General features: G+C 45.8%; 1 protein-coding gene across 1 annotated transcript; it reads right to left on the bottom strand.

Moving 5' to 3' along the window:
• Window positions 1-1,954: 1,954 nt before the first annotated feature.
• Window positions 1,955-13,705, bottom strand: PSMC2 (proteasome 26S subunit, ATPase 2). Its single transcript, XM_006261259.4, has 12 exons — window positions 13,584-13,705; window positions 13,395-13,432; window positions 12,491-12,572; window positions 9,526-9,625; window positions 9,014-9,145; window positions 8,398-8,470; window positions 8,174-8,269; window positions 7,806-7,970; window positions 6,752-6,839; window positions 5,834-6,036; window positions 4,854-4,950; window positions 1,955-4,757 (listed from the first exon to the last, which is right to left on the bottom strand). The coding sequence occupies exons 1-12, from the start codon at window positions 13,651-13,653 to the stop codon at window positions 4,600-4,602; spliced, it is 1,302 nt and encodes a 433-aa protein (XP_006261321.1). The 5' UTR covers window positions 13,654-13,705; the 3' UTR covers window positions 1,955-4,599.
• Between the last annotated feature and the right edge of the window lie 181 nt (window positions 13,706-13,886).

Genomic DNA, 13,886 nt, shown 5'->3' with positions numbered 1-13,886 from the left:
TCCAAGAAATGGAGATCTCTCGACTTGCTGGTGCAGGGCTGGGGTCTTCTCTGGCTTGGAAGCAAGTGCTGCAGGAACTTCAGCAGGCAGGCTCTGTAACCAATCGGAGGCATGATGATGGCAAAGGGTTTTGTTTTTACTAAGGCTGGCAAGAAAGGGTAAGATTTCACATCCCGTAAGTACAGTGGTATAACAAGGTACAGCTCTAAGTGCAACAATAGTAGTGCTTATTTGGCTCCCTGGGCTGGGAGGAGGGAGCATTCAGCAGGAGTTAAGACTGTTTGGGCCTAGGGCCTTGCATGCCTTTTTAAAGCAAATAGGAGCTTGCAGCTGTCACGTCAGGGTCAGTGCTCTGGCTCCCTGCCCAGTTTCCTCACAAATCCTTCCTAGACCTGATCTGGATTGTAACATCCATCAGTCACACCCTGTGCCACTGGTTCCTCAGCACCTGCTCCCACTTACTCTGCACACCTCTCCAGGGAGGATGGGAAGGTTTTTTTTTCCATCCACTTCCCATGTTGTTCCTGACGTGTCCTACAGCTGCTGCTTTTCAACACTGGTCTTGTCCTTTGCTGCGGTCTTTTCCTAGAGTTTTGAGCCCTGTCCCTGATAAGAAGGAGGTATGCAGCGGGGAGGCAGTTGTTTCTTGTTCAGCATGTTCATCAGACAATCCTGAGAGAGGAGCTTCTCTGCAGTTAGCTTCTCTGCTTTTTTGAAGCCTTGCCAAGCCTAAGCAAGTTAGCAATTTGGAATTCTGCAAAGCCTTGTCACTCATTGTATTCTAGAGACTGCATATGTTGGCTATGCATGCTCTAAAGTAGAGTAGCTGCATTAGCCACTTGTTGCAGATATCCTGCAGTGCAAAATAGAATTTCCTATGAAAAAGTTTTGTCGGTGAGCAGTTTTTTGCAGACCTCAGGGGTCTCAAAGGGCATTTTAATATCAACCCTCCAGAATTACCAGCATTCCTGCACTTTACTTCTTATTGGTCAGTAGGCACGGAAAGACGAGCAGCTCCCCGCTGTAACTTATGGTGCTTCCCGAAAAGCACCACAAGTGAGTCACCCCTCTTTCCCCCTCCCCGCAACAAACATTCACTGTTTGGGAGGGGGGAAAATCGAACTTCACTTTGGAGCTGATCCACCCAAGAGAGGCTGCCTGTCTCTTCCCTAGCCCTGCCCCTCCCAGCTCTGGTGCTGTCTTCAGGATAGGGGGTGGGTGGGTTAGGGAAGGGAGGAAGCTCCATCTGGGGTTTGCCCAGCCTGCACTGGACGGAGGTGGGGGGCGGATGGATTGGAACCCCCACTTCGGGGATGGGGGGGGTCCAAACCACCTGCCCCCGCCCCAGCCCCAGCCGGGCAAACCCCAGATGGACCTGCCTATCCCCCTCCCCACTCCACCCCCAATGCTAAAGACAGTGCCGAGGATGTGGCTGGGCTGATGCAGCCCAGCCCTGCTCACACTGCTGAACAGAAGTTAATGAAGGCGCTGTGCACTTTGGAACCCCATCATCTGAACTCTCTTCAAGAGAGGCTTAATTTGTCCCACAATCAGGCACTTTTAAAGTGCTCTGCAACCATGTGCTGCCAGGGTACAGCTAGAAGCTGCCTACCCCTGGCACAGGTCCCCTACCAGCTGGAACCTGCACCAGGCTGGAGGCTGGAGGAAGAAGCAGCAGTGCAGGCACAGCTTCCAACTGCCCAGCCCTGCTGCAGCCCCTCACTGCCCAGCCACAGCATGGGCACAGGCACCTCTATCTCTGTGGGGTGGAGTCAGCCACCCCACATCCCCCCCATCACACACCCAGTGTGCCCAGCTGCCAGACAGGATGAGACCTGTTGGCAGGAGCTGTGGCTGCAGAGGCAGCTATCCCCACATCCTGGTTAGCGAGGGGGTCAGGGGAGCTCTGATTTTTCTATGATAAGACAACCAAAAACAAACATCAAAGCATATAGCCATTTAGAATTTATTTTATTATGATGATAGAGGCACTGGTAGGCTTCCAAACTGATTTAACATTGTAAATATATCAATAAACATTACCCAGCTGATCAATCTCTCTCTCTCTCTAGTGGTCTTTTGTCTTAACTGTGGATTTGGGGGTATTTTAAAGAATGAATTTGGGATTTTTGTTTTAATCAAAGAGTTTGCAGTTTTTGAAGAGGGAATGCCAGGATTCCTGCTAGTGAGGCAAGTCACAGGACCCAGGCAGAGGAGCCTGCTCAGGGCTGGCAGCTGGGAGCCAGCTGGAGGGTAAATGAAGTGGCTGAACTCCTGGCCATTTGGGGCCAGGACATGCTTTGACAGTTCAAAGCAGGCCACCACACTGAGAACATCTTCCAGGTGACAGCTGCCCAGATGGCAGGGTGGGGCACACATGGCAGTAATGCCAAAGGCCAGCTGTGCAGCCATGGGCCAGACAGCTAGCCCAGAGGTGCAGACAGCTCTGCTACAGTGCCCAAGCCAAAGCCCAGGTGGCCATGCAGTCTCCATCCAGGTCCAGCAGGTGTGCAGACATGGGCCTGCAGGTCCAAGGGGGCAGATGCTGTCATAGGTGGCTGCAGGTCACAGCCAGGCAGCAACCCCCATTGCCACTGCTGCAGTGGGTAGAGGTCAGAGCTGCTGCAGCAGTCCAGCTGGCACAAGGGGCTAGTGTCCCCATATATCAACTGGCCAGGCCATAGAAGCTCCTGAGAGCAAGTAGACCTGAGCTGCTCACCAGGGCAGCTTTTTATACTGCTGGGGCTAGCACAGGTGCTGGTCCCAGCCTTCAGCTCCCTCTGGCTGCAGGTCCAGGATGAGCTGGGCAGGGTCAGTTTTCCCCAGGTGGCACAACTTGCCCCACACTGAAGTCTATGTTCCAGCATGCGTGCTGAGGCAAAAATCTCTGGCATAAATTTGTGCCACTCCTATTTGAGCTGCTGCAAGCACACATGCCTGCATGTATGGATGTGCTCACTTTGTGCAGGGCCTGACCATGCAGCTCGGAGCATACCCACCAAATTGGTCCCAGAAGCAAGACAGGGAAAGGAATGTCTAGGCCAGGGGTCAGCAACCCCTGGCACACATGCTGAGCATGGCATGCAAGGTCCTTTTGCTTGGCACACCACTGCCAGCCCGGGCTCTAAGCAGCTGCTGCCAGCCACAGAACCCAAGCGGCTCCCAGCAGGAGTCTGCAAGCAAACCAGGCTCCGTGAGCCAGCTGCAGCTGGGAGGCTGCAAACAGCTGCTCCAGGCTCTAGCATGTCATTACTCCGGCACCTTCCAAGGTAGACATTGTGTTTTTTTCAGCATTCTGGTCAAAAAACATTGCCTACCCCTGGACTCTATAGTCAGTGCAGCCCAAAGAGACTTAGGCATGAGCTTGGTTTCTGCTGTTCAGAACTGCTGAACTGAGGCACTTCTGGCCAGTATCTTGGCATTTTTACTAGCAAAGGCTTCAGGCATTACAGAGTTTAGGTGCCTTCAATTATCCACATTTTGAATTTAAGTCCCTCAGTTTTAGGTATTTAAATAATACCAACTCTTGCAAAACAGTCTCGAGACTCCTGATTTCTCAGGATACAACCTTCAGATCAGCACTGAACTGGTGTGTGGGATGGAAAGGGAAGGGGCAGAGGGGACAGATCAAGGCCACCACAGTAAGGCAGTGGGGCAGGAGAGAATGGGGCTCCCGGGGCTGGGGCAGGTTGTGATAGCCACGTGCAGTTCCATCCAGGGGCATGGCTCCCTGCTGCTGTGCGTGCCACCAGGGGAAATGTGAGGGGCAGGTGCCCCTTGGATTTGTCACTGGGGCAGAGGTGGGCTGCCCACTGCACGCTGGGGCTCTGCACCTTGTTGCCTTTAACCCGGTAGCCATGCACTAGTTGTGCCATGTCCCCTACCTACCTGGCAGCATTACACAGCTCCTGGGGCAAAGGAAGCAGGGCACAGAACCCCAGCCAACCTCTGCCCCAGGGACAATTCCAGGGGGCACCTATCCCCTGTACCTCCCCTGGTGGTGCATGCCTAACTGTGTCTGTCTGTCACTCCCAAGCCACAGCCCCGCCCCCCCAGTCCCTCCCTCACCCCCCCAGCTCTGCCCCTTACTCCTGACCCAGTACCCTGCATCCTGCTAGGGTGTGCGGTGACCGCCCCCCCTCCCTGTGCTCCAAACCCCACACATACTCCCATAGCCCACCCACACCTTCACAAGTAACCCCCCATCACACACATGCTTCAAAAATAGCCCCTCATGATTTAGATTCCAAATCTTGCTTCTTAAGAGTTTATAGCTCATGATTTTTGACAGGTTGAGGTTGGCAAGACTGGTTACAAAAAGTCATACTGGTTTTAAGGTTCACTCTGTGACGTGTGTTTTAAGCTTAGGACTCATCTATGCAGCTTAAGTGTCACCTTCAGAAATTTGCATCTTTTTCTTCCATGGCAGTAGATTCACTAGTATTAAACATGTTCTTATACATTTAACTAACAGCCTGTTATTTGGACTACTCCATTTATTTTTAGACTCCTAGAACTGCATTAGATAGCAAACACCACATGAACTATTATACACTCAGGCTTTTACTTAAGACAAAGAATAATATGAATATTTTCCTTCTAGTTGTAGGTCATGTATCTGGGTGTAGCACTGAATTTTGCATAAGACTTGATGACTTTGTTTACGGCTTCCAGGAAGTCTTTCTCTGTTGCAATTTTTCGACGTGCTCTGATGGCAAACATGCCTGCCTCCGTGCAGACGCTGCGGATTTCAGCACCTTTGAGAGAGAAGGACACATAGATGTAACACTTCAGGAGGGTTCACTTTCACAGTTAAGAAGCAAAAAGCACACAAGTCATAGGATTTGCCTTACCTGTGCTGTTAGGACACAATCGAGCCAGCAACTCAAACCTGATGTCTCTTTCCACACTCATCGAACGAGCATGGATCTTAAATATGTGAGTTCGGCCCTAAAAGAAAAGATTTGAGGCAAATGTTAGAAAAGACGTGCTGAAAACTAGGCAGTGTTTTGTGGGAGGTTAATGAAGCAATTTAACTGTTAAGAGGAAGGAGACAAACGCTCATTTCCCCTGCACGTTTTCTGGTAAGCAACCATTGTTGATTGACTGGCATATTTGTGCAATACAGAACTAGGAGGTTGTATTATGCAATAAATAAGTTATCTAGAACAGTGGTTCTCAACCTCTTTTGTACCAGGACCAATCCGTAAACATCAATGGCCAGTCCCAACCCAATGTCCTTCACTCCTGACCGGCTGTCCCCCACCCCAGCCTCAGCCACAGAGTGTGTGGGGTATGGGGAGCCCCCAAGCAGCCCCTTGCAGGCTGGAACTCGGACAGCCTGCAAGGGAAGAGCCACAGTTTCCCACATTTTTCTCCTTTAAAGGGGAATCTATGTTTAAAGTTTGTCCATGACCCCCTTTCATATATTCTTGCAACCCACTTTTGGGTCACAACCCATGAGTTGAGAAATGCTGATCTAGAAGAGACACTTTGACAGAAAGGCATTCCAAGAAATGTCCCCTCTTCCTGAAGTGCAATCAAGGCGGGCTGCAGGGCCCCAAAGCTTTAGAAGCAAGTCAAGCAGCTGCTCTCACGGAGGTCCAGTTGGAGCCAGGAGCACGCTGCAACAGAGTTATTTTCCAGGGTTTTTCCTGTGAGGATGAAATCTATTTGTTGTAACATGAAATATTTTGGTGTATTTGCACATACTTAAACCCATGGCACTTTCATGTATATTATGCAGTTTCCAAACGATTACATTTATTAGAAGTCTAACCTTCTGCTCTGCCCCCAGGATTTGCTTACTAATGAAAAGACAAGAAGTTCTCACCTCCAGATCAGGTAAGCTAAATTCAATCTTCCTATCCAGTCTCCCCGGCCTCATCAGTGCTGGATCCAAAGTATCAGGTCTGTTAGTTGCCATCAGCACTTTAATATTGCCTCTTGGATCAAATCCATCCAGCTGATTGATCAGCTCCAGCATAGTACGTTGCACTTCATTGTCACCTCCAGCCCCATCATCAAAACGAGCCCCTGGAGAAAGATGACAACTACATATCAAGCCATAACAAGCATCTTTACAGCAGTGATGAGATATCATTGCTGATTGAGAATGCAAAGCAAAGGATCTCTCAACTAAGCAATCACAGCCACATACATATCTGTGACCATCTTTAAAAAAAAGTGATTTTTCTTATTTCAAGTGCACTGGCTTCAGACTGCACAGAATAGGATTTCCCTGATTGTCTACTAAAACTCTCTCTGCTTATCCCTGGTTTTAAATGGTATGGGTTGCTATGTTCAGTTTCCCTCAAATAAAGAAAGCTAAAATCTGTTTATCTTGGAAAAATTCCAATTTCAGGCACTATGAAGAAAAGTTTACATGCAAGATTCTGTGAACATTTTTCTTTTGAAATGTTTACAAAAACTAAGCAGCATGTTGACTATACTATATTTAAAAGACATTCTGCCTGTTAAGTTTAATTACTTAGCATTTTGACTAACGAGATAAAAATAACTTCAAGTCAGGACTAAATACATTCAAGTTGCATAAACTATTTTCATGATAGTTTCTTGTGCAGTTAACAGCCTCAATTACCTTATAATATTACTTTCCCTAAATATGTACTTATCTGCAGCCTTGATTTTTAGATTGCAATAATCTTGATAACAGGGAATTACACAGAAAGTTTAGTACTTTTAAAAGAAGCTTGCTATATAGAAAACACAATTCAAGGTGTAAATATACCTCCAATGGCATCAATTTCATCAAAGAATATAAGACAAGCTTTCTTAGTTCTGGCCATTTCAAAAAGTTCCCGCACCATTCGAGCCCCCTAAGATTAACAAAAGATTAAAAAAGGGATTAACCATTTGTTATGAACAGGCCAACTCAAGGAAAGCAAACAATGATTTTTCCCAACTGATACTCCATAATGGTCGATATGGGGAGAAAGATTATTGCCCTCTTTTTACAGACAGGTATGTAATTGCACAAAGAGATAAAATTCCCCTGAAATTCCCAGCAAGTCACTTGGAGTTAGGAAAAGAATCCAACTGCCAAGTTCCACATACCCTACAACACGCATCTTAATCTGGAATTACAAGGACAAAGTCATGGGCAGGAGACTTCAACCGAGAGGTTTAGAACATAGAAGCCAGCTACAATTGTGTTTTAATTACATGATCAAATAGGGAACTTAAAGGTTACCATTCTTTCACACAGGCTACTAACCAGTTATTGAACAATATACTTCTGGCTACTACCCACATGACAAAAAGGTTAAAGCACTATGTGCCATTACTGAGGCTTGCAGTTATCTACCTATCCTTGTATAGTTTATCTATGGCCACACGTTGTCTTTGCTTCAGAGCCCATACATCAAGTGCTGACAAACTGAAGTGGGTAGGGACATGTCTCTCCCAGCTAATGTTTGAGGGTAGAGGAGCAAGCAGGTTATACGGCAAAACCATAGAAAGTTACACTTCTAGTGAATGAATAATCTTCATTTGCTGCACTGATACAAAGCTATAGTAGGCTTGAGTCCTTTCTGCTGAAATTTTATATACAATTTGGGGTGGGATTTTCACATCATTCAGCAGTGATCCAACACAGATGTTGAAAGCTTCTGAAATTACAGCCAGCAGTTATCAGTCTATTATTCTGCAATGTCTTTGCTCCCTTTTATGCCCCCTGGAGTCCATAGAGCACAAGTACATCCAGGAACAATGAATGTTAAAATGCGTGGCCTCCATTAGAAACCTGTAGTTAGCTACATATTTCATGTGGTATTTGATCTCACCTCTCCTACATATTTCTGCACCAATTCAGATCCAATCACTCTGATGAAGCAGGCATCGGTCCTGTTAGCAACAGCACGAGCACACAGGGTTTTGCCTGTCCCCGGTGGCCCAAACAGAAGCACTCCTTTAGGGGGCTCAATCCCAAGGTTCACAAACCTCTCAGGCTGCGAAGGGGAAAAACAGGAGGTTAGATTCCATCAAAGCCTAATAGACACACTAATAAATAAGGTAAAAATAAATTTCTCAAAGCTATTTTAACTTGTATACTTTCATTCTGACTTCTCAGTATTGGAAAAGATGCAACAAGCTGTTGGATGAAGAAGCCAGCCCTAGCGAAAACTGCAGCCTGCTCCAATGAGTTACTTACATGGAGCAGAGGGGTCTCAACCACCTCCCGCAGTTTTTCAATCTGTTCTTTGCAACCACCAACATCGCTGTAGGTGACATCTGGTTTTTCCTCTACCTGCATAAGAATGATAAGTGAACAGCTGAACAACTTGTAATTTGTTATTGTCCACTGGGACTTACAAATTCTGATAAAGTCAAAACTGCAAGTATAAGAAACTCATAGTAAACAAAAGCAATTCTCACCTGCATCATAGTAACAGTTGGGTCAATCTTTGGAGGTAAGGGGATATGGATCTGATACTTGTTTCTGTCCACACTGGTAGGAAGATACAAAGAGGGTGTTACATTGATTTTAATACTCCCTGAGTCAACATCTCAGCTGTGACCTATAATTCAGAAACCCACAACTCTTGGCAATTGCTTTTTTCCTCCAGATCAGGCAGATCCCATCTTTAAAAAACTACTAGCCAGAGCCAGCCTATTCTGTAGGAAATGCCAATATTTCTATAAAAGGAAGAGAGTTGAGTGGAAAGAACCACACACATCCATGTTGCACACTTCATTTGTCCCTCAAAAATCATCATATTCCTGCAAAACACTTATTTGAACAGGCATTCTCCAACATAAAATTTCTGACCAGCTCTACTACTGACTAAAATTAAATTTCAGTTCCTGCAACAACAGCTTATTGCTCTGCAACGATTACTTTGCTTATTTTTGTTGCCTGTAGACCTCAGAGCCCAAAGATTACAGTGAAACAGATGATCTGAAGTACCTTTGGCTGGAACTCTATAGAAAAAGGAGGCTTCAATTTACAACTACACTTTTCAGAACATTAAATCATTTTGTCTTCACTTACCCAACTCTCATTCCCTCTTCAATGTCAGTTGGTGCCACCTGGTCACTGAGATCCACCACAAATTTGGCAAATTGTTTGACATTGATAATATACTTGGGATCCTCAGAGTCCGCATTGATAATCTTCGTACACCTGAAAGATAGATGATCAATTAATGCAGGCCATGAGGTGGATGACTTATGCTTGTGACACCATGAACACCACAGAATCAAGAGGCCTCACATGCACTCCAAGTGCCTTCATAAAACACTTGGCTGCTGAGTTTGCTATGTTATTCTTAAAGAATAACTAACAGTGCTCCTATCGCTATTCCAAGCATGGCATACTTTTCCTTGTTACATAAAGGTTAACATGTTTGCTCTTCAATACTACAGTACACCTGAGAGTTGATTTACAATTTCCCCAGGTGTCATGTTCTGTGTGTAGAGACAAGCAGTGCAGAGAGCACTGTGTGCACTAGCTGTCTGCTAATACTGCATTACTATGTAGGACTCACAAGACACCGCACACACCTGGCAACCTGAAGAGGCTGCTCACTTTGGAGAGTCTGCTTATCTGCAGCCAGATCCCAGAGAGCAGGAGGGGCCAGGCCAGTGTCTGACTCCTTGATCCCTACATGGAAGAAAGCAAAGGGAGGAACAAGGGTCAGTTTACCCAAAGCATTATTAATCCTTCAAATCCAGATGGCAGTTTAAACAACAAGCACATAACAGAAGACCTCACGTGCTGACAGGAAATTTTTAGTTGTACTGGAAATGCAACTGTAGGAATGGGGCAACCTCATCACCAGAAGCAAACTTCTTACGGCCCAGAACACACCGAATGGATCCAGACCATGCCATGACAAGAAATGCAAAACCTGCCAACACCTATCCCCCCCCCTCCCTCCCCAATCACTACATCCCACAACAGAGCCATCAGCTTTCCTGGATCTTACAGCTGTACCTCCAGAAAGATAATACATCTCATCCAATGCACCAAATGCCCTGATGAAAAATATGTAGGAGACACCAAGCAACAACTGCACACCAGAATGAATGCGCACTAGAAATCTATCAAAGACAAGAATACCCAATTACCTGTGGGGGAACATTTCTCACAAAAAAAACCCACTCTCTCTCCAATTTCTCAGTTCTAATCCTCAAAGGGAACTTACAAAACACTTTTCACAGACAAGCCTATGAACTTTACTTCATCAACCTTCTGGATACAAGAAATCATGGACTAAATATAGACACTGGATTTATGACACATTATAACCTGCCTGACATCTGACTCCGCAGGTACCTCTCCACTATCTGACTGCTACATTCATCTCCCTTCTCTCTTCCCTCCCTCCCCACCCAGCCTGTTTCTCACTCACTGACTCCTCAGTTTACATCATCACCAACTGCCTTTCTTGCATGCGTGCCAGCCTCTGGCTTCTTTACTATCCATTCCACCCAGGAAGAGCACACACCAACTGCAGAGGCTTCCTCAGCCTGACAAAGGGTTTTTAAACCCAGAAGCTTGCTAAGAAATTTTTTTCCAACTATTTAAGTTGGTCTAATAAAAGATATCAGATTCACCCAAAGAACCTTGTCTGCCTATGTCCTTAGACCAACATGGCTACAACTCACACTCCTCTAACTGTAGGAATGTGGTTCTCAACCTTTTTTAGACCCCAAACATCCCTTGTTAGACTGAAGGCAGCCCTCAAAAAATGCCAACCCTTAGTTTTCACTTGCTTTTTTGACTAAAGAAAAATAATAGAAATGTTTTCTGTTGCAAAATAACTCAGAAAAAAACTACAACCAGTCAGAATGTTTTTACTACTGTGAATCCCTATTTGACACCTCTGGGTTTATCTTATGAATCATATTTGTTCACCTGACAATGCTAATGTTGCATGGCACTCTGCAGCACCCTTGAAAGGATCTCACAAGACCCAAGAGAGCCATAGCACCTGGGCTGAGAATTACTGCTGTAGAAGGAAGCAGTTGGATCTACGCCAGTTTGTTTCGCAATGTAAAGAAAAGTTCTTTTGCTGTTGTTGTTTAATGAAGTTCTTTATTTTTCCTGGCAGAATTTATTGTCAATTGGAGAACATTTGGAAGGGTATACACCAATGAGGTAAAACTGCATTTCAGAGGAAAGAGATTTATATTTGGACTGCTTTAAAATGTACTTTGTTTTTATTTGCATTTTTTAAAATTCAAAATCCTTATCACTATCTGGAAGAAAAGATGCAAGAACTCGCACCACACACCTGAGACAATCTCAATATCCAACCTAAAAATCAAGGAAGGCAAGTCAAAGTTCATGGTATTTCTAATATTAAAAAAAAAGCAAGAAGCTGTGTTTATTTGAAAGCTCTTCCAGCTTCTTCATGCTCCTTTAAGTCCAGATAGAACTCATTAGTTAAGCGGAGACTAAGACACTTAAGGAAGACTTTGGAATTCAGGTATAACAAACATATAAAACATAAGTGTGTTATTCCACTTTCGAGGACAATAATTATTAAGAAATTAGAATTAGGATCTTAACAGACAGGAGATCCATAACAAAGAACATTAATTTTTTTACTTCATAGAAAATGCAACTTAATGACAACTTACTAAGATAAATTGTCAGCTCTGTACAAATAACAATGCAGAGAAGTGGGCATGAATATAAAAATCATATTAGTTAAGTGTAAGATAGATTTAAAAAAAAAAAAGCCTATTTAATGTTACTGATGAAATTATACCAGGCTGTGTTACACCTTATAGTAGTTTATACTAGTTATAAACTATAAAAGAATTACTCAACAAGAGAGAGACCATATTCTAGTTTTGAATACAAACGATACGTTGTACTTTCCTTATACATCTAGAATACCTAACTTTGTTTATGTAACATATAAAAATACTATAAAACACTGCTTACATTTAACTGGAAATTTCAACTTGTATCTAAAAACAGTTTGACACAAGTAGCAAAAAATGTAGTGATATAAGAAGTCTCTTTCACCATTTCTGAACTTAACAAAAGGCAAAAACTAAGAATCTGAACAAACAAATTAAGTCGCTTTATCACATATATATCCTTCTGGTTTTCAAAAGTAGTACCAAATTTAGTCTGATGCCTCTATCATCTTGCAAATCCACAGGTTACTGTGATTCAGCCTTTCTTGGTAAGGAGGAATTAAAACAATAACTAAAACATACGGATTTAAACCAGTGGCTGGCAATGTTTTCCGGCAGCGGACTGAAACAACCCAACTTAGCTCCTAGCTAAGGAAGTGCTAAGATCCTACCCCCACTTCTGCTCACTGCTTGGCTACAGTGTAGGTAAAGCTTCCCCCGTGCTGAACCCTACTTCTATGGGCTGAAGCCAGTGGCTCCACAGGCTGGATCCAGCCTGCAGGCCACAGGTTGCTAACCCCCAATTTAAATTAATCCATTCATCCTCACAAACACTGACCGTTCCAAGCAGCCTTAAGAAAAAGAAACATACCAGTAAGCTCGTTGATTTTCTTGAGTAGTTGCTGAATGTCATCTTCTACCTGCTTGATCTGCCTCGAGTATGTACTCTGGCCCTGAAAAAGAAGAACCGAGCTGTATGATTTTCATTAACGCAAAAACATTTATGTAGTTTATGAACACTAAGCAGCCATTAACATTTATCAAGATGTTCTACGTGCAAAAAAACAGCTGACTGATGATGAGTGTCTTTAGGGGGCCTTTTAACGAACTAAACATCACTTGTTGAAACAAAGGGGAGCGCTGCACTGTTACACTTGTGCTAAAGATCCTCCATGAGGAAATCTCTCCTTTCCATCAAAACTTAAAATTTTCAAAACTTCTCGTTACAGGCAAAAAAAAAAAGGAAAAGGAAAAGAAAAAGAGCTAAAGACGTGGGAGAACGAGGGCTCCACGTCCTTGAGTGATCTTTTTCAGTACCGCCAATTTTTATTTGCAAGTCTGATCTATGCTGCTCTTTCAACAACCCACCAATCGGTGCTGGCCATCCACCAAGAAAATTACAAAGCATAAGGCAAGTCCTTCCATCTAGTGGGCTGCTCCCAGCATCCCGGCCCGCACGGCACAGACACATCTTGGAGCCCGACTTGCTTACACCCAGACCCCTTCGCACCAGCGTGGGAGCACGAGGGGAGTCGAGACGGACAAGCTGCCGGTACGTTCAGGCCCTGCCGTACTGTCACAGCCAACAAGGCAGCCTGACTGGCCTCGCGCCGTGCCTCTCCCGGACGGGGCCAATGCGCAACCCAAGTACAGCTACCAGCCCCCTTCATGAGGGGGCTACAAAGGGCACATCTCTGATCGCTTCACACAAAATACAAAACGGGAACAGGAGCAAAGGTCAAAGATTTAAAATGGGGGGGGGGGACGACACTCACGTAAGTCTTCAGCAGAGCGATGTCGCCTTCATCCAGCGCTGCGGGGGGACACGCGGGTCAGCGCCGCAGCGGCCGCTCCCTCCCTGCCCTGCCCTCCCCTCCAGACCCGTCCCGTCACCCCCACCCCCCTGTCCCGTCCCACCCCTCCCCTCAGGGGCGGAGATCCCGGGGAGGGGGGGGGGCGCGGACCGCGGATGGGCTTATCCTCCTTCTCTTCCTCCTTGGGCTTCCTCTGGTCGGCGCCCAGATAGTCCGGCATCTTGGCCGCGCTGCCCCCCCGCACTGCGCAGGCGCCGCGCCCTCAGCCCCGGAAGCATTACGCAGCGGCTCTCGACTTCCGGTTGTCACCGGCCTCCGCCCTCGAAGTGGGAAGGGGACACCAGGCCGTTTCCGCCGGAAGCGGGAGGCAGAGAGAACTTGGCCGAACTTGACGGCAATCCGCTCCCCCGACAGCACTTCCGGTCGCGGGTGGTGGGCTGCCCTCTGGCGGCA

The sequence above is a fragment of the Alligator mississippiensis genome, chromosome 4, assembly GCF_030867095.1.
Source record: "Alligator mississippiensis isolate rAllMis1 chromosome 4, rAllMis1, whole genome shotgun sequence".
NCBI lineage: Eukaryota > Metazoa > Chordata > Crocodylia > Alligatoridae > Alligator > Alligator mississippiensis.
This window is presented reverse-complemented; position numbering and strand designations above follow the sequence as displayed.